Source organism: Psammomys obesus, unplaced genomic scaffold (genome assembly GCF_907164565.1).
Source record: "Psammomys obesus unplaced genomic scaffold, mPsaObe1.curated_primary_1811, whole genome shotgun sequence".
NCBI classification, from domain to species: Eukaryota; Metazoa; Chordata; class Mammalia; order Rodentia; family Muridae; genus Psammomys; species Psammomys obesus.
Window position 1 is genome coordinate 933940 of NW_026596079.1, and position 22944 is coordinate 956883.

The window sequence follows — 22944 nt, forward strand, 5'->3', positions numbered from 1 at the left end:
CAGAGGTAGGCAAGGTGTGTCTGGTAGGAGGGGCTGGGTGTCTTGAAAGGCAGCTGAGGCTCAAGGAAGCTGACTGAGAAGCAGTTTCTAGCTAAATGGCTAAGACCCATCCTGGGGACTAAAGATGCTAAACAAAAACTAGAGGCAAGGCCTGGTGTCACAGGTGAAGCTGAGAAACAGATATAGCAAAGGGGAAATGGTACCCAGCAAGTGAGCCAAAGACAGCCCTAGAAGGGCAGAGCATTCTAGGAAGACTGTAGGATCCAACTATGATCTGCCTTTCAAGGTCTTGGGCAAGGAAAACAAAAGGACTACCAAGGGGGTTGGGGATTTAGCTCATTGGTAGAGCGCTTGCCTAGCAAGCTCGAGGCCCTGGGTTCAGTCCTCAGCTCTGGAAAAAAAAAAAAAAGACAAAAGGACTACCAAGGTTGGGGCTCATAGCACTGTTTATACCTCTAAGCCTACCCATGTCCAGACCCTTCAGTGCCTTCAGGAGCGAAAAACTCTAGATGGCTTCCCAGGGCTTTCGGTGTTTTCAGTCCAGCCCCACCACTGTCTGGGAAGAGGCTCCTCATAGCTCCAGTGACCATCGGCAATGGTCACAGGATCTGGCAAGCTCAGGCTCAACAGTGCAGCTCTGAACAACGTGCATTCTTGCTGGTCACACCAGGGCACAGAATTGGGCAGTGCCCTTGAGCTTCTCAACGTTTACTGGGCATTTAGCCTAGAGCCCAGGGGGAACACTGGCAAAGGTTGATCTGGAGCTGGCATTCAGGCCAAAGGGGCTTTAGGTCTGTGAGGCACCTGGGCCCCTCAGCTCTTGCTGTTCTTGCTGGTCAAACTGTTGCAGCTGCCGCTCCACGTCTTCGGGTACCTGCACCTCCAGCAGGTTTTCCATGCCAACCTCTGGCTCATCACCAATAAGCACCTGCAAGCAGAGGAGACAGGTGAGCAGCTCCGTTTAGCTACTGGCATTTCCCTAGCCTCTCTGACCCTGCACTCACCTGGATAAGCTTCTCACAAGCTATTCGCACATCAGGCTCTGGCTCCCAGCTATACAGCTCTCGAAGGATCAAGTAAGCACCCTGGTCTCGTACCTGCTTCCTACCAGGAGCAGTGGCTGTCAGCTAGGGAGATGGGAAAGGTTACTCAGATGCCATTGTATCGTATGTATTATAGAGAGGCATTTAATACCACAGACCCCTGCTCACCAGCATGATGGCTTCAATGAGCATTTTGCGGATGTCAGCATCTGGTTCCCGTTGCTTGTCTGGTGACAAGTACTGCAGGTCAACAGGTAGCCCTAGGAGGGAGGGAGGGAGCTTCAGGGTCCCTGTGCTGGACAGCCCAGCCCTGCTCTGCCTGGGTGAGCCTCATACGTGTGTAATAAGGCCCTCTTTAAAGGCTTCTGAAGGGACTCCAGACCTGCACAATTCTCTCTCCCTTTACATCCTTCCTTCCAGCCTAGACAGCCCTGAGGCAACCACTGAAGTCACTCACTGTCCATTTCTTCCTCGGAAAACTCTTCAGGCCCAGCCAAGGGCAGTAGTAAGAAGGGGAGAATGTCGACTTGGGGCCCAAGCAACCACTTGTGGTGTCCTGGAGGTGGGAAAAAAGAAGGGGATTAGAAAACTGTTCTGTTGGGTCCCTAGGGTCCATTCCTCTCACCAAACCCCTAGTTGTCACTCACGATGCTCGAAACAGCAATTCCGAAGTGTTCCCACCGCCCCGCCCCTGCGCACCGAGGAGTCTGTGTACTGGGTAAGAGGCAGCAGCCGTTGGACCACGCACCTGTTGGAAGACGACGCTAACTGCTGTCCCTGTTCACTTCCAATCCCCCGCCTCCTTCCCGCCCACGCAGGCGCCTTGGGCTTCACCTGTCCGGGTCCAGGAGAAAAGCACGCACCTCCGCCTGTTGGCTAAGGTTGGAGAGCAGCGGCCCCAGGTAATGCAGGGGTGCGGCGGGGTTGTAGCTGGGCATGCAAAGCGCGTTGACAAGACGCTCTAAACCCAGCCGCTCCGGCTCAGCGGCCATCAGCTTCTCCACCAAGGCAGCACACGGCGCCGGCTCGCGACTCAGGTTGGCCAACACTGCAGCTGCCTCTTCAGCCCAGGGCCATTGAGGGTCCAACACGCAGCGCAGCAGGCGGCCAGGCAGCTCCGGGTCCGCCGCCAGCAGCTGCCGGTGCAGGCCGGGGTCAGCAGCCAGGTTCACGAGCGCGCGGGAGGCATCGCGGGAAGGAGCTGGGGCCGGGGCCACCGCAAGCTCAACCAGAGCCCGCAGCAATTCTGTCTGTCCTGCCAACAGGGTGCGGCCCGAGCCTGAACCAGTCAACGCCAGCACGTGCTGAGCCGCGGCCGCCTGCAGGTCTGCCCGCGCTCCGGGCACCAGGAAGGGCAGCAGCTCCGCCGCATCCGTGTCCGTGTCAGCCTCCTGCCCTGACAACTCTCGTTCACCCGAGAGTCCCAAACCTACTCCCGGGCCCCGCATACCGCCGCTCGCCCTACTAGGGCCACCGAAAAGCGGAAGTCATCGCGACTAGTCCGAGGCCGAGAACCCAGCTAAAGAGGGCGGAGCCGGCCTGAGCGCGAGGCATTGTGGGTCGTGATATTGGGCTTTCTCCTAGGTGCCGAGGCACCGGTAGGTGGTAAGTGTGCTGCTGTCGCCGCCGCTGCTGCCGCTGCCCCAATCTAAGACCTCGCAGGGGCTTTTGTGGCTGCTGCTTGTGGATTTGCTTGCCAGGCCAAACCGATTCACATCCGCTGCGCGGCATTAGAACTACTCGGCCACACAGAACCACATAGAATTGGAAGCGCAGCTTGGAAGCCAGGGCTCCTGCTGTCCAGAGGGCTGCTGCTGCTGATTAGCCCTGGGCAAACACCTCCGGGAACCGGATGGCGCAGTGACTCCGCGGTGAGAAGGCAGCTTTGGACCAGCCTCTGACTTTGCAGAGGGGCTAATTTTGGGACATTTTTCAGGACTTGGTCAATGACAGAAGCCTGGGTCAGACAGACTTGGAAAAATGGAAATGATTTTTTTGAATTTCACTTTATTTCCTTCACATCCCAAGAGTCTCCCCTTTTCCCTCTTTCCCCTTCTCCCCAGGAAATTGGTTGCTGAATCAATAGTTTGAAGGTTTTGGGGGGCCTGGAGAGAGATATTGCTGCACAGCTCTCCAGAACCCTGTTTGGTTTATCCCCTCCACAGCTCTCTGCTGTTCTGCTTCTCTGTGGTTCCACATTATCTTTACCTCCCCATGGGCACATTTGTTAGCCCATGTGAGGGGATGCAAGTCTTCTCAGCTACATAATCCTAGCAGAAGATAGTTTCAGAACTGGAGTCTACCAGGAAAGTATTCCATTCGTGGCTTCTTGTTGTCTCTGTTACCAATTAGCTGCCTGGGATCCTTGGTTTCCAAAAATAGAAATCTTGAGGCAGTGAGGAGTTGTTCCGGGCTGGTTCTTGGCAGCTTCGCTGTCCTCTGCTTCTGACAGCAGAGGAGATAGCCAGGAGATGCAACGGTTGCAAATCCTATGCAGCCTTAGACACTGACTGGGACCCTTAGGGCTACAGTGACAAGTGTTTAGCTCTTGTGTAGGCCTAAGTGTCCAGATTTCCCAGCTTCTAGCAGTGGCTAGTGATAGAGTTTTTGAGAAAAGTCTAAGACCTTTTGTTTTGGTTTTTTTGTTTTGAGACAGGGTTTCTCTGAGTTGCCTTCACTGTCCTGGACTCGCTTTGTAGACCAGGCTGGCCTCAAACTCACAGAGATCTGCCTGCTCGTGTGCTGAGAACATGCCCGACTAACCCTTGCCTCTTAAAACCACTGTTTCTACTACTGCTACCCTCCTCCCCATCTCTGCCACTTTGGCAGCTCTGTTGCTATGTCTCCTGTCGCCACTGCTATCATTTCTTTCTTTGCCATATCAGCCCATCCCAATCTAGAAAAACAGGTGAGAAAAGATGGACATGGTGGCACACACCTTTAATCCCAACAGTTAGGAGACAGACACAGGTGGAGTTCTGTGAGTTCAAGTCCAGCCTGGTCTACATTTAGACAACCTGAGCTGTCTGAAAAGAAAAAAAGGTAAGAAAAGACCACTGGCAAAGACTTTTATTTGCCCTAATGCTGGAATATTACAGTGGAATGGTAAAAAAACAAACAAACAAACACTCTCCTACTAGATATAATCCTAGCATTTAGGAAGCCGATAGGGCTCCAGAGATCCAAAGTCACCCTTGTCTATGTGTTTGAGACCAATCTGCTGTACACATGAGCCTCTCAAAAGCAAACAAAAGGTAAAAAGATATTTCCCAGCCCTTTTACAAAGTGAGCCAAATAGCCTGTCTATGGCTAGGAGTGGAGTGTTTGCACCAATCAGGATAGGTCATTATACAGGTGAAGGATGGGAGGAACCAAGCACTGTTGGTTTTATACCAGTCACAGTCTTCTTTGCTAGACTATAAGGGGAAGTGCTCCTCTGAACTGGTACAAGTGGATGCTGGGAAAGCCCTACCTAACATTGTCATTGCTGAGGCCACACCTCTTGTAATAAAGTTGGATTTTAGCCCTGTGCATCTGTGGAAGGTTTCACAACTGCCTTACATGCAGTCCTTTGCTCAAGGATATTAAGGCACCAGGGAGGGAGTCTAATGACGTCAATCAGGGAATCAAATAGCCTTATCCTCCAAAGAAAGAGTGTTTTCTAGAAGTTTTTATCTAACAGGGGCCCAGTGGCTAAAGTGCTTGCCCTGAAAGCATAAGGAGGAATTTAGATCCCCAGGAATATGTGTAATTATTAGATGCTAATAAAAACATGGATAGGCCAGGTGAGAACAGCCAGGGCTGTTACACAGAGAAGCCCTATCTCAAACAAACAAATAAACAAAAGATGGATAAATAAATCAGCTTAGGCACAGGATTTCATGTCTAATCTCACAACTCAAGAGGCCGAGGCAGGAAGATCATGGTAAGTTTGAGACCAGCCTGGGCTATAGAATGAGATGGTCTCAGATTTTTTCTTCTTTTTTATAATGGTTAGCTCTGATTGTTCACTTGACACAAGATAGAGTCACCTAGGAAGGGAATCTCAGCAAGGGACTGTCTAGATTAAGTTGGCCTATGGACATGTCTGGGGGTGAGGGTGGTTATCTTAATTACTGGAAAGAACTTGCCCACTGTGGGTAGCACCATTTCCAGGAAGAGGATCCTGGATTTTATAAGAGTAGAGAAAGCAAATTTACACTGGCTTGCATGAATCATTGCTGCCTGCTCCTGACTGACCAGCTGTCCCAGACTTCTGCTGCCTTGCCTGCCCCACAATGATGGATTGCAGCCTAGAATTGTGAGCCAAATAAATTCTTTAGTTGCTTTTGGTTATTTCATTTAGCCCCAGCTATCCTAGAACTCAATTTGTAGACCAGGCTGGCCTCAGACTCAGAGATCTATCTGATTCTACCTCTAAAAGTACTGAGATTAAGAATATGTGTTACCACACACCCAGCTTTTGTTTTGGGTATGTTGTTGTTTTTCAAGCTATTTTCTCTATATAGCGCTGGCTATATAGAGAACTCACTCTATATAGCCACTCACTCTATAGACCAGGCTGGCCTCAAACTCAAGAGCTCTACCTTCCTCTGCCTCTGCTTCCCAAGTGCTGGGACTAAAGGCTTGTGCTGCCACTGCCTGGCTTGTTGGGGTATTTTGATCTCAGCAATAGGAAACTGAGAAATTTCGCCCATGCTATGGCTGTTTGCTCAGGTAATTCATGATATAAGTGATATTATTTGCATGAATAAAGTGAGCTGAACTGGGTGACCACATAACAGTTCTAACCTACAAGAGAACAATAACTTCCCAGTCCACCAAGGTACCCATCAGGATCAAGGCAGAAATGTAGTTAGTGACCACCCTTTTGAAGGACAGAATTTAACTGTCCTTCGGATGTCTTAAGGTCTCTTACTGTGATAAGACACTATAACCAAAACCAACTTGGGGAGGAACTACCTTATGCAATCCAAGACCATCTACCCAGGGATGGCAGCCCCTACAGTAGGCTGGCCCTTTCACATCTATCATTAGTCAAGAACAATGCCCCATAGGTTTGTCCACAGGTCAATCTGGTGGGAGCATTTTTATTTTTTTCAGTTGAGGTTCCCTCTTCTCAAATGACTCTAGCTTGTGTCAAGTTGACAAAAGAAACAAAAAACTAACCAGGACAGCATGTGAACCATAAAATAGCACCCTGCAAAGGAAAATAAACAAGACAACCACAACAAAACCAAAGGAGAAATAGCTCTCACCCATGGGCCTGGAGAAAAGAAGGGAAGAGGGTATCAAAATGGGCATCAGCCCTACCTGGCTCTCTCTCCTCAAATGTCATCTGATTCAATCATTAGTGTACCTGCTACAGATAGCCTACTGCTGACACCCACTCGGTACATACATAAAGGAAAACACTAATACAATGAAAAACTAAAAATAGGACCAGGTATGGAGGCGCACACCTTTAGTCCCAGCTCTCAGGAGGCAGGTGCAGGTGGGTTTCTATGAGGCCAGCCTGGTCTAGACAGTGAGTTCCAGCATGGCCAGAAGCTACATGTAGAGAGACAGTTTATAAAACCAAAAAATAATTAAAATAAGATGTAGAACAAGGAACGTAACATCAATTTTGGCCTCCACAAGCACGCAAACACGTGTACTTGAATACAAGTGAACATGTATATATGCTATAAGAAAAAAAAAATATATATATATATTTGTGTTTATATATATTTTTTAATTTAGGCAAGGCGTGCTATTGTGATTTGCCAAGGTGGTAGGACTGGGACTTGGCCATGGAACCTTGGCTCTTTGTCCCCCAGGTCAGTTGTGCTTGCCAGGGGTTGTCTTTCGGACAAAAAAATACCGTTGTAGGGAAGGCTGAAGGAGCAACGGGGGCAGAGCTCGTGGGGGTGAAGGCCAGCCTGGGGGAAAGGGCTGCAGCTCCACTCGTGGCAGTGGCAGCTTCAGCATCCGGATGGAAATACCATCAGCCAAGCCCTGGTGGGACAGCCTGTGACCTGGATGCAGGGAGCCAGGCAAATGAAACAAAGCTGAGGTTGTGTCAGGGGAGGTTGTGGTGGGGTGGACGGGCGTTAGGGTTCACTCACCCTCATGGGTGAGATAACTCACGAATCTCCTGGCCTCCTGCAGACGGAGGATGGGATAGAGCCTGAAGAAGGGAGAGGATTAGGTCAGACCTTTTTCTGCAACCCGTGCAGGGTCAGCTCAGCATGCACACTGTTATGCGCACCAGCGATACCGAGGCGGCCGCACCACAATGTTGGGTCTTAGCTCATCTAGGGGTAACTGCTGCTGCTCCTCTTCCTCCTCCAGCAAGCTCTTCTGCTGTGCGTGCTGCTTCTCACAGTAGAAATTAAGCACATCAATATGAAACAGGTCCATCATCTGACAGCGTGACCATTCTGTCTCCTCCAGTGGCAGAGGCCCTCTTCTCACTATAGAAGGAAGGGACAGCTCCAAGTAGCTCTGAGGTACAGAAGAGGGGCCCTGAGACCCAGAAGAGAAGGCCTGCAGTGTATCAGAGAGTGCTCTTCTGCTTGGCCAGCGGTGCACTTGTGTCTGGAGTTCTATGATGGATTCCCTAGGTGAAGCCAGCAGCTCTTGAACACGAACTGCTGATTCTGATGTCTGTGAGGGTGTCAAAGAGATGTTCAGGGCAGGCAGGGGTGCCCCAGAAGTGAGGGAGGCTTGTGAAGAGATCTCCTGGGGGGGAGGGGCTCCACAGAAATACTGGTTGCAGACTGCTCCAAGGTATTCATCTATAGGAGAGTGATCCATGGACCCTTGTACCTGAACCTCTGAAACTTCCTTCTGCTAGGGTCCCAGCCCTAGAGAGAGGGTACCTCATCTAGACCCTGACCCTGACCCTGACCCAGGTATATCTTTCTGCTGTGTAGGGAGCTCTCAAGTAATGTTCTGGGAAAACCCAGGGGCACTCCTGTAGGCACCACCCATGGTCTTTTGGGGGAACCTCTGAAGAAGGCAACAGGTTCCCAGTAGGTGAGCCACCCAGCCCTTGGCCCACCAGAACAATTTCTTCAAGTTTCTCTTGACACAGTGCGCGAATCATGGACTTGGATTTAAGGGCGCCACCCTCAGACCAGGTCAGCATCTCCTTGAACAGAATGTCATGTGGGTCACGGAGGCCCAGACTAATCAGCAGACTCTTGAGCTCTGGCCTGGGATGGGTAGATGAGGTTTAGCCCAATATCCCCCCAAGCTGGTAGGGAAAGCCCAGGAGGAATTCAACTCACTGACAGCTGGCTGGAGAACAAAGGAAGTAGGACATGATTTCCAGCAGGACATCAAAGACCTCCAAGCTGCAGGCCAGGAGCAACTGAAACGCCAGCATCACAAACTCCTTCTGAGTCATGTCCTAGGCTCGGGAGTAGGGTGGAGAGTTAGGACTGTGGTTAATTCTGGAAGTAGGTGAGGATACGGGGTGCTCTGGGGGAACTCACCAGGAGGCTGGGGGGAAAATCTTGGTTGAGCAAGTATAAGAGTTTGCCCTGTATCCGCATGCGAAGTTCAGCACTGACATTAGGCAACAGCCTTAGCAGGGCATTTAGAATATTCACTCGGTCTGCCCAGTTAGCTTTTATCAGGAATTCCAAAAACGCAGAGACCAGGCCCTCTATGGTGCCCATCTCTGGATAGGCCTGTGGGAAGATTTGCTGAAGCCCTGCCCATCCCCAACTCTACTCAGCATGCAAACTAACCCCTACCTTCTCCCAACTCCCCCATCCCAAACCCACAGCTGGGCTTCCCAGTTTCCCACTTTCTAACCTTCAGGGAAAAGATAGGGAACAGCTTTTTGAACCAATTCTGAACAACAAAATAATGCAGGAACTTGGGCAAATGCCCATAGGGATCTTCCCAGAGTGAGTACCCAGGGATGATCTTGGTTCTGGAGGCATCGTGACTAGGTTTCCAGTCCAAGGTGGTTTCACTCTAGGGGAAATGACTGAAGCTGCAGACCCATCTCTCAGCACCAACCTCACCCTTCCCACAAGGGTCTCAAGTGTCTACTTTTGCGTCCCAGGGTTCTGGCTGCTCAGAAATGATGGAGGTCCATTCCAGCTCCAATTCCTCAAAGTCCTCATACTCAAAGTCCTCTTCCTCCTCACGGTACTCTCTTCCTTTCCTGCGTCTATAGTGAAGCCAGTGGCGGAACTGTTTGTTTCTCCACCTCAGAGGACACTTTACGGGCCTGTGCCACCAGCCATCCCGGCTTCCAGGTAGCTGCAGAGGGACGAGAGGGGATATGTGGCGAGCTGTGGAGATGGCGGAGCCCTTCCTGAGAACACCAGGCTCCCACTTCTTTACCTTCATTTTACTCAGGGTGGCCAGCTCTTGTAGAGATCCGAGACGTTTGACGTCTTCATGCAACCATAACTGCCGCAGTATCACAGAGTTGGGCACACAGCCAGGAAATCTGATGACCCGAGAGTGTTGCTAGATGTAGAGGGCAACAGATTGGGATGAGAGCCTGAAGTCGCCTAACTGGGACAGGATCATGGAGCAACCTCCATAACCATGAGCCTTGAAATAACCAAACTGGACTGGTAGCCTCTGTTCTCAACATGCAAACGGGCAGTTTAGCTTGAGAAACCAGGTAGAAGGGTGATCTGAGGGGTTGAGGGGGAGAACTGTAACTGAAGAAAAGAATCCTGAAATAGCTGCTTCCTGGTGAGCACTGACTGCTGATATGCTCTCCATGGAACTTAACCTGAAACCTAAAACAGGGATGAGGGGCCAAGGAAGGAACTTGGACAGAGGTCAATGTGTTGAGTAGAACAGGTCTCCTCAAGCTGGAAGGGCTAATAATACACCCAAACAGGACCCTGGTGTGTGCTAAGTAAGGGGTGAGGGCCTGCCTGGGTGCTCGGTATGACCAAGTATGAAAAGATGGTGGATCTTAAGGGCCTGGCCCCACTGGACTTCCTTCCCTGAAGCATAAGGATTCCTCCAGAGAACATAGCATTCATGCTGGAGAAAACGGTATGCAGACAAACACTGGTGATAGACCTCTGGCTCAGGCCTAGTCCTAGAAAGCAGCAAGGAGTCCATGTCCACAGCCACACCAGCAACTGGCTAGGCTGGAGAGGTACAGAGTTCTTAAGCCTTGATCCTACAGGTTTCAGGTAGATATGGCCCTTAGCTCAAACTGGAACACAGAGGCTTACAGTAAAGGGAGATGGGATATGCAAAAGAGTGACCTCTAGAAGAAGCCACCTCTGGGAGGGTGGAGAGGCGGGGGTGGGGGTGTCTCACCATGAAGGGCTGTATGGTGGCAGGAAAGAAGCCCCCGAGTTTTGAGAGAAGTTCCCTGGGCCTTCTTTGCAGCAACAATGGAACCTGGGGAGAGATAGGAAGTAAGAATAGAGCACAACCACCAATGTCCCTGAGACTGCCCTTGAATAAGAGCCCTTACCCTAGGCCGCTGGTAATAGGCCGTTAAGTCCAGGTCCACCATCTGTCCTTCATACTGATCCCACTGTGCCCGCAGATCTAAACTGAGGCCCAGCTCATAGCACAGGGAGGAATGTGCTAGAAGCTAGGGTATACAAGAAGTTCTGTGGGGCTTTGGCCTGGACCACACTGTCAGGCATGGATGGATTTGGGAAGGAAAGAAGGCCTCACCTGGGATGCCCTGCTATGCACCTTTCGGTAGGTAGGTGGAATAGGCAAGGAGACTTGGGGAGGGCGGGCGAAGCGCTTGCCTGGGGCTCCTGGGGCTGGGGGTTGGTACCACGCCGGAGCATCACTGGTGGGAATGTCCTCGTAGTCTGGGTTCCACTGGAGGGACAGCCATTCACTTTTTATGTCCTGGAACAGGAAAAAAACAGGAAGCATGTGTCAGACAGGGTGAAAGTCATGGTATGGCTTGGGACTGATTTCATACCTACCAGCATGTCAGACCCATAGATCCGCTGTAAGTAACTGTCAAAGGCTTCCTGTTGCTGCTTCCAGGAGAGTAGGGGGGGCAGAGTTGCTGGGACCACCAACCCTTCCCTTAGTTCTTGAAGATCTTGATCCCGGGCTATGATAGTCTCCAAGTCCTAAGGTGGAGATCAGTGGCAACCTATGCTTCCTCGAAGACTTGCCGTGTTCTTCCCAAGCAGGCCAGAGGCGGTGGCCTGAGACTGGGCATGGGACAAACATGGGCATTGGGCAGGCAAAGGGTCAGGACCTACACTACCTCCTTCGACACTGGCTGATGTGTTGCTGTCTGCTCATGGCTGAAGGGCACGTCTACACTGTAGAGAGGAACAGGCATAGGTGAGACTCAGCATCACTGGTGGGAGGGGTCGGAAGCTGGAGAAAAAATTCTGGGGTTGAGATATGGCAGTCCTGGAGGGACTTGGGGGGGGGGGGTTGAGAACTCATACGGGGGTCTACGGCTACGCAAACCCTGCCCCAGGGCTGGGTGGATCCCTCCAAGCAGCTGAGTGGTCCTGCCAGGAGACCTGAGACTGGCTGCTCCGTGCAGGCTGGCAAGCCTCTGCAGCTGGGTGGACGTCAGCGGCGTCTGGTTGCTCAGTGACAGCGGAGGGTCGTTCATTATCTCGGGGGTCTTCTCGCACAATTGCTGTAGAAGGGGGTAGAGCTTTTTTTTTTTTTACCCCGGTGCTATCCTTGTACGGCAGCCAGTCCCACCTTGCCTACCTTGACTTCACTGTATACCTTAAGCAGATAGGATGTGGGTAGGTAGAGTGTATGGCGCACCAGGCAAAGGCGGGAACCTAGTGTGAGTACCAGGTCTCCCCTGTTGCTGGAGAAGGTCAGGGTCTGAGGGGGACCGTCCAGCTGCAGGAGCCTGAAACAGTGCCTAGAGGTTAGATGCTATTTCAGAGTGGAAACCCGAGGCAGTGATGGGGCGTCACCCTATCCCCCTCTGTCCAGTCCCTGGTCTTTCAAGGGAAGCCAAGATTAGAGGAGCCCCATGGCTGCCCTCTAGCGGCTAGTTAGCTGCCCCCACACGACAGGGCCCCAGCCCACCGCAGCAGGCGGTTATTCCAGGTCCATATTCGGATGGTGCAATCTAGGCTGGAGCAGGCATAAATCTTGAGGGTGGGGCAGCAGCATAGGCCTAAGGGGCAGAGCTGAGGTTAGGAAGCAGTTGAGAATAAGGAATACCAGTTTCGCCTTTGCTCCATTCCACTCACCCGTAATGTGGTCCATAGGGTCATCCTGTGGTCGGTGGTCACAGCGTACTCTGTCACCCAGGCCAAATTGCACCAGGCCATAGGTGGCAGTTTCTGGATGCTCAAAGCCTACAGTGATGCGCTTCCCCAGGACACAGAGCATTACCACGGGGTGGCAACAAGAGAAGGTGCGGACCAGGCTTAGGCTTTCCTCGGCGTATGGGAACACACGCCACATCTTTACTGTCAGATCTCCACCTTTGGGTAGCAGGAGCCAGGGCTGGAACTTCAGGAAGGTGCAGGGATTCCCCGGCTGTCTTTGACAGAGAGAGGTACTGACCTGAGGTCACAACGGTGTTCCAGGTGGACCCGATAGCAGTCACTGGTCCTAGGCTGTGCGCTTCTGTGTGAAAGACCGTCTCGGATGAGCGCCAGTCCTTCACAGACAGTGAGCCGTCTGAGTGCCCGATTATCGGTAGGAACCTGTGAGAAGTGTGGGAGACCGTTAGCCAAGGCGCTGTCACCAACTCGGCCGCATTTGGCCTTAACTGGCCTCCGATGGCTGTAGTGCCCACCTGTTCTTGTTTTTCCAGGCCCAGGCAATGGCACTGCGGCGCATGTCGCCGCGAAACTGGCGTACGAGCTCCCAGCAAGCAAACGCACTATGAGGGTCTGTGAGATGGCTGTAGAGGTGCAGGCAGCAGGGCTGCGGGGCTGGGGGTGGAGGCGGGGGCAGGCGGTGAAGCACGACCATAGGGCAGCGTGCTGCATTGGCGCGCACCAGCTCCCCCGAGCGCGTCAACACCCACAGAGCTTCTCGAGTCAAACAATAAACCACCCCAATGGCAGCGTCCTCCGGCTCCAGCAGCAGTGAACTTACGGTTCGTCCCGTAGTTGCTGACACCAGGTAGACCGACCCATCTGCACAGGCGCACACAAGGCGAGAGGGCAGAGCCGGCTCGATTGGTGTCGGCAGCACTGGCGCTATCTGAACGTGGAGCACTGGTGCGGACAGCTGTGCTAACGGTGAATAGAGGTCACGCATATGCCACAGATCCACACTTTTTGAACAGAGACAGAGCACTGGCCAGCCAGGACGTGCAGGAGCCAGCAACTTGCTCACTTTCTCAGAGAGAGCATCTTGGTTCCCCAAATCCAGTGTTACCTCTCCCACCTGAGCTGCGGCCCGCAGGTCCCATGTGCGTAGTGTCCCGTCCTGTGAGGCAGACACTGCCAGCGCGCTGTTTGGGAGCACTACCATAGCGGTCACTGGGCCTGCAGGAAAGAGGCAGGTCGTTTTGGCACATCATAGTTTAAGGGGGAGTTCCTGGGGTGTAGCCAGTGTTAGAGAGGGGCAAGCTTAGGACGAGAGCAAGAAAGGCTGCAGGAGCTGCCAGACTGTGGCACACCTGTGTGGCCCACGAACACCATCCGGATCTGCCAGTCGGCCTCCCACACCTTCAAGGTACTGTCCCGGGAAGCCGTCATCAGGGCCTCCACCTCCTCACAGTACTCCATGTCTGAGATGACGCTAGAGGTGAGGGAATGGGAGGCCCAGCGGACTCAGCAGAGCTCTGTCTGTGGGTCCTATAGCCCTTGCAGTGCTTGGCTCCCCTTAGGGGATCTGCCTCCCCACCAGCTGTCCCCTGACTATCCTCACGTTTTGTGTAGATCATGGCACACATTTATGAGAGTCCAAGAGTCCAGATCAAAAGTGAGCACCGCCGAGCCATAGGCGGCAAAGCAATACTGGTTGCAGGGGTCAGTTTCTGACCCTAGGGCCAGACAACTGAATGAGCCAGACAAGCCTGGTGGTGGGTGCAAAGGTGAACCACAGGACACCAGGCGGCGACCACCTGAACGGAACTTCCAGAGCTCCAGGCTGCCACCCACCTGGGCCACAAGCAAAAGTCCTAGACTGGGCACTGGTAAACAGTGAAAAGGCTCCTGGCCCAGTGTCTTGCTCACTGGTGGCTGGCTCAGCCAGAGCAGGTTGAAGTCTTCCCCTAATATTGTCAGTCCAGCTGGACCCCAGCCTACAAAGCGGCCCACTTTTCCCAGAGGGCCAGGCACAGTCACTAGCCCATGAAGCACGGCAGGAGCCTTCAGCTTTGCCAGCACCCAGCCATCCTTGGTGTGCTGATGTAGGCAACCTGCAGCATCTAGTACCACAAAGCGGTCACGCGCTGGGTCTTGTGCTACCGAGCACAGCCCAGCTGCCACCTTCAGGCGACGCAGTGGCTCCAGCCCATGTACCATGCGAGCGACCCGCAGCTCTGCTTTCTTCTCCTGCAGGCCAGAATAGACAGATGCACTTGTCAGCAACAGAGGCATGAGCTCTTCTGCCTAGGGAAGCTCAAAAGGACTGGAGCTGTCAGTGCCAGGATCTCTAGGGAAGAGCCCAACTAGAAAGCTCAAAGAGAACCACACCTTTTCCACAATGTAATGGAGGTATGTGCGTAGGTGTAGCCACAGTAGTCGGGCACGGGTACGCAGGTTTATGTTCTGCCACCTCTCGGAATTGGTAAAGAGCTGCGGGGCCTGTGGTTCCTCCAACAGACCCAACTCTGTAAGCCAGTGGAGGATGCAGTGTCACCTTGGCTCTGTGCCCCAGTCCTGGAGGTGATAAGCAACAAGGAGCCCTCCTCTGAGGGACATGCTGGGTCAGGAACTACCCAGGGAAGTCACACCTCCAGGACTGAAAAGCCGGAGAGACCTCTGCTTCCTAGCAGGGTGCCTGGACGATGCCAGGTGCCCTTACCATGTTTTTCTGAGAGCACCCCAGGATCTGGGATTTCATAGTTGTCCTGATCATAGAAGTCCGAGTCCGCGATTATGCTGTCGCCCTCAAATGTAAAGGGGTTGCTTGTGTTTAACATTGTGTCTTCCCTAACATCGACCGTCTCAGAGGTGAGATGTGTAACAGCTCTTGAGACTAAGTAACGGATAGGCGGTAGCTGTTGCTAAGATACCAGGTGCTCCAGGCCCCGCCCCATGACGCAGGCTCCACCCCCATAAAACCCCCAAGTTCCGTCTAAGTCACAGAAACTTTTATTGGAAACGAATGAGCTGCAGCAAAGTGACACTCAGTGCATGTGGCCCACCTGGTGAGGTGGGGGGGAGGGAGAGAGTGGGCACCAGGGTCTAGTGCAAGACCAGACCTCATCAACACTGGGCACCGTTTACAGGGTTTCAAGTCCCTGGCCCTTAGAGTTGGAGTGTACAGGCCCAAGAAGAAATACAAAAATAAACTCTGTGGTCCAGCTGTCCTGTCTGTAGCAGACTGTTGGTGCGGAGCAGTCATTTTTTCTGTCAGGCCCTGTGCTGTTTAATACAGCCATAGCATGGGCAGTAGGAGCCTGTAGGGGTGAGTGGATATCCACAGGCTGAAACCAAAGGGCTAGGCAGGTATAGCCTTGGGCAGTGCCAGGATGGTGGCGGTGCCAGGGTATAGCCAGCGTCTGGGGAGGCTCTGGAACTCCTCAGGTAGGCAGGTCCAGGCATTGGTCGAAGTTGATGAAGCTGAGACCTCCGCTTTTCCTCATCACATACAGATCACTGGAACCCTAGGCAGAAGTTGGCACACAGTAGGCCTTCAGGAGATACCACCCAGACCAGGCAGAGGGGATCCTGACCTGTCCCACCCACTTCAGGCTCCAGTGGATGGGGCCATGGCCACCCGACGCCATCACACCTGTCTTCCTCCATGGTGCTGGTCTCCTCTGCCCTTCGCTCACTGCTTCCACCTCCACTCTCTTCATCAACCTCTTCTGCCCCCAGCTCCAAGTCCAGTGCATTGCCTGCCTCTGAGGGTGTGTAGGTGGAACCACTGGGTGGAGATAGAAATACCAGTTTTAGGACCACCTATCCCTGCCTTCCCAGGGAGCGTAGACCCAGTTAAGGAATGGCAGAAGTAGAACTGAGAGCTGGAAAAAGGGAGATGGCATGGTACCAACCTGATAGAGCGACAGCTAAAGAAGACAATTCGTTTAAGACGCTTGTTGTAAAAGAAATAATTGAATGACCAGAGGCTTCCATCTTCCCCAAAGGGGTCTGAGTCTAGATCTGGGTTATAGCTGAGGAGATTAAAAAAAAAAAAAAAAAAGTATGAGGATCCCACTGCCAGATATACCTGCCATGTCCACCTGCAAAGATGTGAACCCACCTGTAGATGTCACATTCAGCTAAGCAGATTTCCTCATCCACTGCATTCCACAGCTGCGGCTTCAGGGCCTTGAAGTCTTCCCGAACAGCTGAGAACAGGCTGCAGTTGACTGCATTTACCACCTACAGGAGGTTACAGTCAGGGATGACAAGGGTCCAGGGCAATAAACACAACTCAAGAACCTACTCAAAGTGGGGAAGGCAATGGTAATGACTAAACAAACGGTTTTGGGTCCAACTACTCATCCTTACCCAGCTGAGGCTTGGCTCCCGGCTGAATTCATGACTTCTAGCTGTGCTGAAGTCATAGTCTGGCCTGAAGGACTCATTGAGTGTGGCGATCAGGTAGAAGAGGGTCTTACGGCTGCACTTGTCACTTAGAGGGCTTTCGTCCTCACCACCTTGGCTCCTGCTTAGTCTAGACAGAGATAAATGTCAGCCTTGCCTACCATCCCACATACCCCAAAAGGTAGTCTCCACTTCAGCTCACCTGCTGGGACTGAGGCCTGAAGTCTGGGGTGGGGACAGTGCCTCCAACACATGGGGCTGGCCCTCCTGGCAGAACTGCTTGAACATGTGTTTGTTGTCGCCTGCCATCTTACACGAGTAGCTTTCAATCCTAAAGAATGCAGGCAGGGTCATGATGCATGCTAACCCAGAGGATTTAACTCCGGCCAAGATAGGGACCTCTGGGAGACTGATCCCCAGGGCCTCCAGCCTCACCTTCCAATAATATGGGCATCTCCAGTCTCCACTGTCAACTGAGAGTTGATGGCCTCAAAGCTGGAGTTCTCCAATAGCTTCATGTCCTTTGGGAGGGGGCTTCTTGTGCCAGAGAGTGTAGCGCTACCTGAGAATGTGGGAAGCCAGGTGTGGATACCTAGCTCCAAAGGGCTCCGCCTTCAGCCTTCCCACCCACCAGCAGAGTACTGTTTGCAGCTGGATCTAGCCTGAATCCTCACGTACCTCCTAGCTCTCCCTTCCCTGCCCCTAAGCATTGGCAGGGAGATGATCCTGTTACCTGAGGATGGCAAGTCCAGGTTCCTGCTCAACTCCAAGTCCTCCTACACAGTAGAAGAATCCTGGGGCTGGCGGGGGGGGGGGGGGCATCTTATATTCTCACTAGGGGTCTGCTGGAGAGTCCCTCTCTCGGTGTTTTCTACCCACATGAGCACTCTGCAGACACCTTCAAACTGTACTAAGGTCCTCAATCAGGGTAAGAACCTGCAATCCGATTCGGAACCGGGCACCTGGGGCTTGAGCCCTGAGGGCCATCTGTATGGGCCCTCTTCCCCAGTTCTATGGGTTCCTTCACTGCTTCCTGACAAGATGAAAAAACCCATGAATTCTTCACTTATATTTGCAAGTATGCCTAATTCTCTCTTCGAAAGCCAAAGTACATAGGACAGCCTCACTGCCTCCGCTAGCTCAGGCCAGGAGTTTCTTGGCATTTCTGCTCTGCGAGCCGAGAGGCAGCAGCGGATTCGTAGAGGAAACTACAAGCCCCAGGAGGCAGTGCACCAAGAGAGAAGCTTTAAGCCAGGCAGCGGTAGAACTACAAGTCCCATGAAGCAGTGCAGCAGCGCGAGGCCTGCCGGGGACTGTGGTTCCCGCAACCCGCGACCGCTTGGGGAACAAGGCGGACACCCACCTGCCAGGAATGGGCTAGATCAAGCCAGCCTAGCCGGGTTGCTTAGAGTCGGTGCCGAGGTGACGGCGGCGCGGGCTGAGCGCAGCGCGGGCTCTTTAGGACTGGAGGGCGGCGGCGCGGCCTCCACTCGGGCCGCACTGTATCCGGGGGAAGCTTCGCGGCGACGTCCCGTTACTCCAGGCCCTGCCGGCCCATACGGGCTGCAGCCGCGACATAGCCTCGCTTCCCTGCAGCGCCCGCTTTCGCGACCGACCTGCCGCGGACCACCAAAATCGCACCAGCCAGCGAACGGAACAGCGACCTCCGCCTCCCCCGGCCCGACAACAACAAGCGTCCGACAGGCCCGGCCCCACTCCTCTGAATGGTCCGCTCCAACCACAGGATCCAGACCGCGACAAACCATTGGGGGAGTTCTCCGCCACTCAGTCACCTCTTCCACTTCTACTGGCTGTGTAGCTTGTCTGTCTCACCCTTGCTTACGAACCCGCCTCTTCTCTCAGTGTTCATTGGTTAGGGCCATTCCCGCCCCGCCCCCCGGAGCCGACCCTTGTCCCAGAGTAGTGCAGACTCTCGAAGTGTGTCTGGTGTGTGTTTGTGTGTATTGGCGCCCAGCTCCTGCCGAGAACTGATGTTGTCGTCTATCGGGCAGCAGCTATCGCTCGTTCGAACCTTTGAGAAAGGTCCATCCTTGCCTTCTTTTTGTTACCTGTGTTCGATCCCTGACACTGTCCTCGGGCCCAGCTCAAAGGTGACTAGCATAGCTGGACTGTGCCTGGAGATCCTTGGACCATCTCTATCCCTGAGCACACGGGCGATCAGGCTCAGGTAGTGAGCCTTCTTGTTCTCCGCACTCTGGCGCGTCCGGAACCTAGGTCCACAGGCCGAGTTTCTGCCCGGCGGAAGCGCTTGACAACTCTGCAGCACGGAAGCGTTCTCGGAGGGTCAGGACTTCGCCGGACTAGAAATGTCGCCACCCGCCGGCGGTGCGGCAGGGGCTGCAGACCCTGCCTCACCTGCGGTGCTTCTGGCAGTGCACGCGGCGGTGAGACCACTGGATGCCGGGCAGGACGCCGAGGCGCAACTGCGAAGGCTGCAGTTGAGCGCCGACCCTGAGCGGCCTGGGCGCTTCCGGATGGGGCTGTTGGGCACCGGGCCAGGGGCGGTGAGTGTGGGCCGGGATACTGGAGTCAACCCTCTCTTATTACCCCTAGGCCAGTAGCGTTTATTTTTCTTTGGTTGTCTGTAAAAATGGGGATAATGCTGATACCTGCTTTACAAGTCTTGTGAGAAATTGGCAAGATATCAGGCAAGAAAAGTTTAGGACCGTAAAAATTACCTGCTTCCTTTTTTTTCAAATCTCTGTGTTGGTAAAGATGAGGAACCACTGACCCAGCACTCTTCCCTCTCTTAAGGTCAGTTTAGAATGGCCCTTGGAGTCTGTTTGCTACACCGTCCGTGGTCCTAACCAACACGAGCTGCAACCTCCACCGGGAGGTCCTGGAACCTTCAGTGTGCACTTCCTCAACTCTCAGGAAGCACAGCAGTGGGCAGCACTGGTGCGAGATGCCACCGCAGAGGGACAAAATGGTCAGTGTTGTGGAGTAAATGCTCATTTGAAGACGTCCAGGCCTCCTAGTCGTGGGTGGGGATAGTGATGGGGAAAGCTGTGCATCTAGGATGGCTTCCAAGAGGAAGAAGGTGGAGAAAATAAGAGATTCAAGATCTGACACCCAAATACCAGACTAGTGTGAAAAAGAAGAGCAATTGTTGCTGCAGGACTGAATTCAATAGAACAATAGGATTGTATTCAGTGGGAAAATTAACAGGCTCAGGTCTGTGCTAAAGACTCTCCACTCATGGAGTGGTGTAGAATAGGCCAGAAAGAAGGCCAGAGGATCTCAGGAGATGGAATTAGATAGGTTTCATGGTTGTTTTAATGGAAGAAGACTGAACTAGAGGGACCACTTAATGTGAGGCTTGTACATGGTGCCTATTTGGAAAAGCATGGATATGACTGGGGCTTTGGAGAGATAAAGATTAGGAATTGGAGAGGTCAGCCAAAGTCACCAGGAGAGGAAGCATAGAGAAAAGATGGCCTTGGATGTGGAACAACCTTCCTGATGCTTCAACCCTTTAATGCAGTTCTTCATATTGTAGTGAGCCCCAACCAAAAAATTATTTATATTGCTACTTTCATAACTGTAAGTTTGCTACTGCTATGAATTGTAATGTAAATATCTGTTTTCCAGTGGACTTAGGCGACCCCTGTGAAAGGGTCGATTCCCAAAGGGGTTGAGATTCAGATTGAGAACTGCTGATGTAGGCAGTGCCTGGGAAGAGGTAGGAAGGCCTACATATAGTAACTGAGAAAGATCTGTTAAAGGGGCACAGATAGACACTGTGATTGTGTAAGAGAGACTGGGGGAACTCAGCATTAAAAAAAGGACTTTTAAGTCATTCATTTTCCAGTTATGTATACCCAGTTCTTTCTTTATACTGTTCATTGTGACAAGGTCTTAGTGTAAAATTGTTAATGATCCTCTTACCTGTGCATCCAAAGTGTTGGTGTTATAGATGTGTTCCATTTAACTGTGCACTGAGAGGGGGCGATAACTGTAAGTCTGCTGTGGGCAGGAAATTGCAGATCCTCATCTAAGTGGTTGGTTTGATTCTTCTAAACAGAGGAGAGCACAAGTGGGACCAGGCAGCAGAAGGTTTAGAAAGACTGATACCGAGGATGAATCAGATTCAGTGCCAGTACAGCAGAATTCAGATAAGACTTTAAAGGAGGATTTTTTAAAAATGTTTTAAATTAATTTTATGTATGAATTCTGTGTGTGTTTGCACTGCCTATGTACCTGGTGCCCCAGAGGCCAAGTCATTGGATCCCCTGTAATGGAGTTACAGATGTTGGTTAGCTACCCACCATGTGGGTTTGGGGAACCAAATTAGGGTGTTCTACAAGAGCAACAAATGTTCTTAATGTTGATCCATCTCTCTTCAGCTGAGAGTTGTTTTTGTTGTTTGGAGGGCCAATGCCGGGAGTGGAAGACTTAGCTTGAATTATGGCCTGAGTATAGTGGAATGAGGCCGAGAGGGCAATGGTTCTAAAAACTTGAGGTGGAGACCACTAGCCCACCCCGCATCTTCCCTCTTAGGTAGTGGCAGCACAGCCCCAGCTCCAGCAATATGCCCTGTTTCTCCAACATGTTCTTCTGTGTCTCAAATAACTCAACCTGAGGTAGAAAGTTCTGGAAACTTGAGAAAAGGTAAAGACAGACTGGAGGGTGTTGGGGGGCTGTATCTGGTGTCTGGTTGTGATAGCTGTCTTTTCTTCCTGTAGAAGAGCTGGCTGCACGCCTGGCCCAGGCCATTGCAGATGGGGATGGGAAAGAAGCTGCCCAAGTGGCAGCAGTCCTGGCACAGCATCATGTGGCTCTCAATGTCCAACTTACAGAGGCCTGGTTCCCACCAGGTCCCATAAGGTAAGACCTGGTCTTGCTTATTACTCTGTCCTGCTGACCCTTCCAGGTTAACTGTCCAACCCCCTGATCCACATTCTGACCCAGGCTACAAGTCACAGTTGAAGATGCCACATCCATTTTGTCCTCTTCATCGTCTGCCCATGTCTCACTGCAGATCCATCCACACTGCTCCATTGCAGCCCTTCAGGAACAGGTGAGCATGGGGCTTGGGAATCTCACTCATGTAGCAGGGATCCTGGGTGATACTGGCTGGCCCTGATGTTCTGGCTTCAGGTGTTTTCAGAGTTCGGTTTCCCGCCAGCTGTGCAGCGCTGGGTCATTGGGCGGTGCTTATGTATGCCTGAACGAAGCCTTGCTTCCTATGGGGTTTCTCAAGATGGGGACCCTGCTTTTCTCTACTTGCTCTCAGCCACCCGAGAAGCTTCAGGTTAGTAATTAATGGGGGTAAGGGAAGTGGGATGTAGTCTTGAGATTGCTCTGAGCCTTCTTTCTCCTCTGTCACAGGACATAGTCCTCAACACTCCAAGATGGATAGGAAGTTAGGATATTTGTTACCTCAGTCATTGGAGTTGCCTCATACCCTCCAGCCAGCCAGTTCCAGTCTCCCAAGTCCCCCTCAGGTAGGCAAATAACCAGAGCCTCAGGGTGCGGGCCAGATATGGGCAGCCATGGGCATTGGAGGAAATGGGGAATATCAACAGTCTTCTCACCATCCCAGTCTGGCTGGTCTTGCCCTTCCTGCACCTTCATCAATGTCTCAAACCGCCCTGGCTGTGAGATGTGTAGCACACAAAGGCCCTGTGCGTGGGATCCCCTTACGACAGCCTTCACCTAGAAGCCACCAAAGGTACAAGAAGCTGGATGGGAATGAGGGGAAGCAGTGTACAGAAAAAACCCATGAATAACAAACATATCATCTCCCCCAGGTTACAGAGAACATGGCCTTCCTGTCACAGGCCAAGTCCTTGAACCACCACCACTTCAACTTCCCAGGAAGCCTCTGCTTGTTGGGGACAGAGATGCCAGCATTAGGCAACAAAGGCCACAAGCCAGTAATAAAATATACTTAAGAGTTAGCCTGTGTCCTGGTCTTGGTGCAGAGTTGTACTAGCCCAGCTGCCTGGAAGCAAGGGAACAAGATTCTGCCCCTCAGTAGCAGGTGAAATTTCCCAAACCACAACCAGAAGACTGTGAAGAGACTTAGACTCAAGTCCCAGTGGCCCTCTTTCCAGAGCCTCTAAGCCTACAGGGGCTTTCCATACTGTTGATCTGCTAAGGGTTCTTTTCAATAACCCTGACCCTATTGTAGCCTTTCCTATATTCTAGTTACCACTGTTTTCAGCTGCTTCAGCCACTAGACCAGCAGTGGGACTGGGTATTTTTCTTCCCCACTTTGATGAGGATGCTTTAACACTGGGAGTCTTGAGTCTCAT

At 52.4% G+C, this 22944-nt stretch overlaps 4 protein-coding genes across 4 annotated transcripts; 1 reads left to right on the forward strand and 3 right to left on the reverse strand.

Moving 5' to 3' along the window:
• Positions 1-428: 428 nt before the first annotated feature.
• On the reverse strand, positions 429-2567 carry Hgh1 (HGH1 homolog). The gene is made up of 6 exons (XM_055626550.1): positions 1878-2567; positions 1691-1791; positions 1501-1599; positions 1212-1303; positions 1005-1127; positions 429-928 (listed from the first exon to the last, which is right to left on the reverse strand). Exons 1-6 carry the CDS (start codon positions 2489-2491, stop codon positions 788-790), a joined length of 1170 nt encoding a protein of 389 aa, XP_055482525.1. The 5' UTR covers positions 2492-2567; the 3' UTR covers positions 429-787.
• A 4229-nt stretch (positions 2568-6796) lies between these two features.
• Positions 6797-15715, reverse strand: Wdr97 (WD repeat domain 97). Its single transcript, XM_055626646.1, has 25 exons — positions 15547-15715; positions 14973-15146; positions 14642-14778; positions 13872-14500; positions 13621-13742; positions 12787-13486; positions 12552-12694; positions 12233-12469; positions 12066-12156; positions 11751-11883; positions 11534-11655; positions 11266-11323; positions 10973-11125; positions 10707-10892; positions 10498-10620; positions 10338-10421; positions 9390-9518; positions 9093-9305; positions 8850-9014; positions 8525-8722; positions 8318-8439; positions 7918-8242; positions 7294-7877; positions 7151-7212; positions 6797-7060 (listed from the first exon to the last, which is right to left on the reverse strand). Exons 1-25 carry the CDS (start codon positions 15713-15715, stop codon positions 6864-6866), a joined length of 5256 nt encoding a protein of 1751 aa, XP_055482621.1. The 3' UTR covers positions 6797-6863.
• Maf1 (MAF1 homolog, negative regulator of RNA polymerase III) lies at positions 15245-18343 on the reverse strand. The gene is made up of 8 exons (XM_055626513.1): positions 18027-18343; positions 17099-17225; positions 16866-16994; positions 16628-16793; positions 16377-16498; positions 16168-16287; positions 15906-16040; positions 15245-15777 (listed from the first exon to the last, which is right to left on the reverse strand). The coding sequence occupies exons 2-8, from the start codon at positions 17179-17181 to the stop codon at positions 15756-15758; spliced, it is 777 nt and encodes a 258-aa protein (XP_055482488.1). The 5' UTR covers positions 17182-17225; positions 18027-18343; the 3' UTR covers positions 15245-15755.
• Positions 18344-18438: 95 nt separating this feature from the next.
• Sharpin (SHANK associated RH domain interactor) lies at positions 18439-22587 on the forward strand. The gene is made up of 9 exons (XM_055626512.1): positions 18439-19188; positions 19439-19613; positions 21185-21295; positions 21370-21511; positions 21596-21704; positions 21785-21938; positions 22016-22131; positions 22230-22358; positions 22438-22587. The coding sequence occupies exons 1-8, from the start codon at positions 18991-18993 to the stop codon at positions 22344-22346; spliced, it is 1122 nt and encodes a 373-aa protein (XP_055482487.1). The 5' UTR covers positions 18439-18990; the 3' UTR covers positions 22347-22358; positions 22438-22587.
• Positions 22588-22944: the final 357 nt, after the last annotated feature.

Coding starts and splice junctions, on each gene's coding strand:
- Wdr97 (XM_055626646.1), bottom strand. CDS start 15,715: ATGCCTGGACCTGCCTACCTGAGGAGTTCCAGAGCCTCCCCAGACGCT. Junction 12,470..12,551: donor GAACACCGTTGTGACCTCAG/GTCAGTACCTCT, acceptor TGCTACCCAAAG/GTGGAGATCTGACAGTAAAG. Junction 9,306..9,389: donor CCACCCTGAGTAAAATGAAG/GTAAAGAAGTGG, acceptor GTCCCTCTGCAG/CTACCTGGAAGCCGGGATGG.
- Sharpin (XM_055626512.1), top strand. CDS start 18,991: ATGTCGCCACCCGCCGGCGGTGCGGCAGGGGCTGCAGACCCTGCCTCA. Junction 21,296..21,369: donor TTCTGGAAACTTGAGAAAAG/GTAAAGACAGAC, acceptor TTCTTCCTGTAG/AAGAGCTGGCTGCACGCCTG. Junction 21,939..22,015: donor AGCCACCCGAGAAGCTTCAG/GTTAGTAATTAA, acceptor CCTCTGTCACAG/GACATAGTCCTCAACACTCC.
- Hgh1 (XM_055626550.1), bottom strand. CDS start 2,491: ATGCGGGGCCCGGGAGTAGGTTTGGGACTCTCGGGTGAACGAGAGTTG. Junction 1,792..1,877: donor TTTCTCCTGGACCCGGACAG/GTGAAGCCCAAG, acceptor GTCTTCCAACAG/GTGCGTGGTCCAACGGCTGC. Junction 1,600..1,690: donor GAATTGCTGTTTCGAGCATC/GTGAGTGACAAC, acceptor TCCCACCTCCAG/GACACCACAAGTGGTTGCTT.
- Maf1 (XM_055626513.1), bottom strand. CDS start 17,181: ATGAAGCTATTGGAGAACTCCAGCTTTGAGGCCATCAACTCTCAGTTG. Junction 16,794..16,865: donor TCAGGCCTCAGTCCCAGCAG/GTGAGCTGAAGT, acceptor ATCTCTGTCTAG/ACTAAGCAGGAGCCAAGGTG. Junction 16,288..16,376: donor GCTGAATGTGACATCTACAG/GTGGGTTCACAT, acceptor TAATCTCCTCAG/CTATAACCCAGATCTAGACT.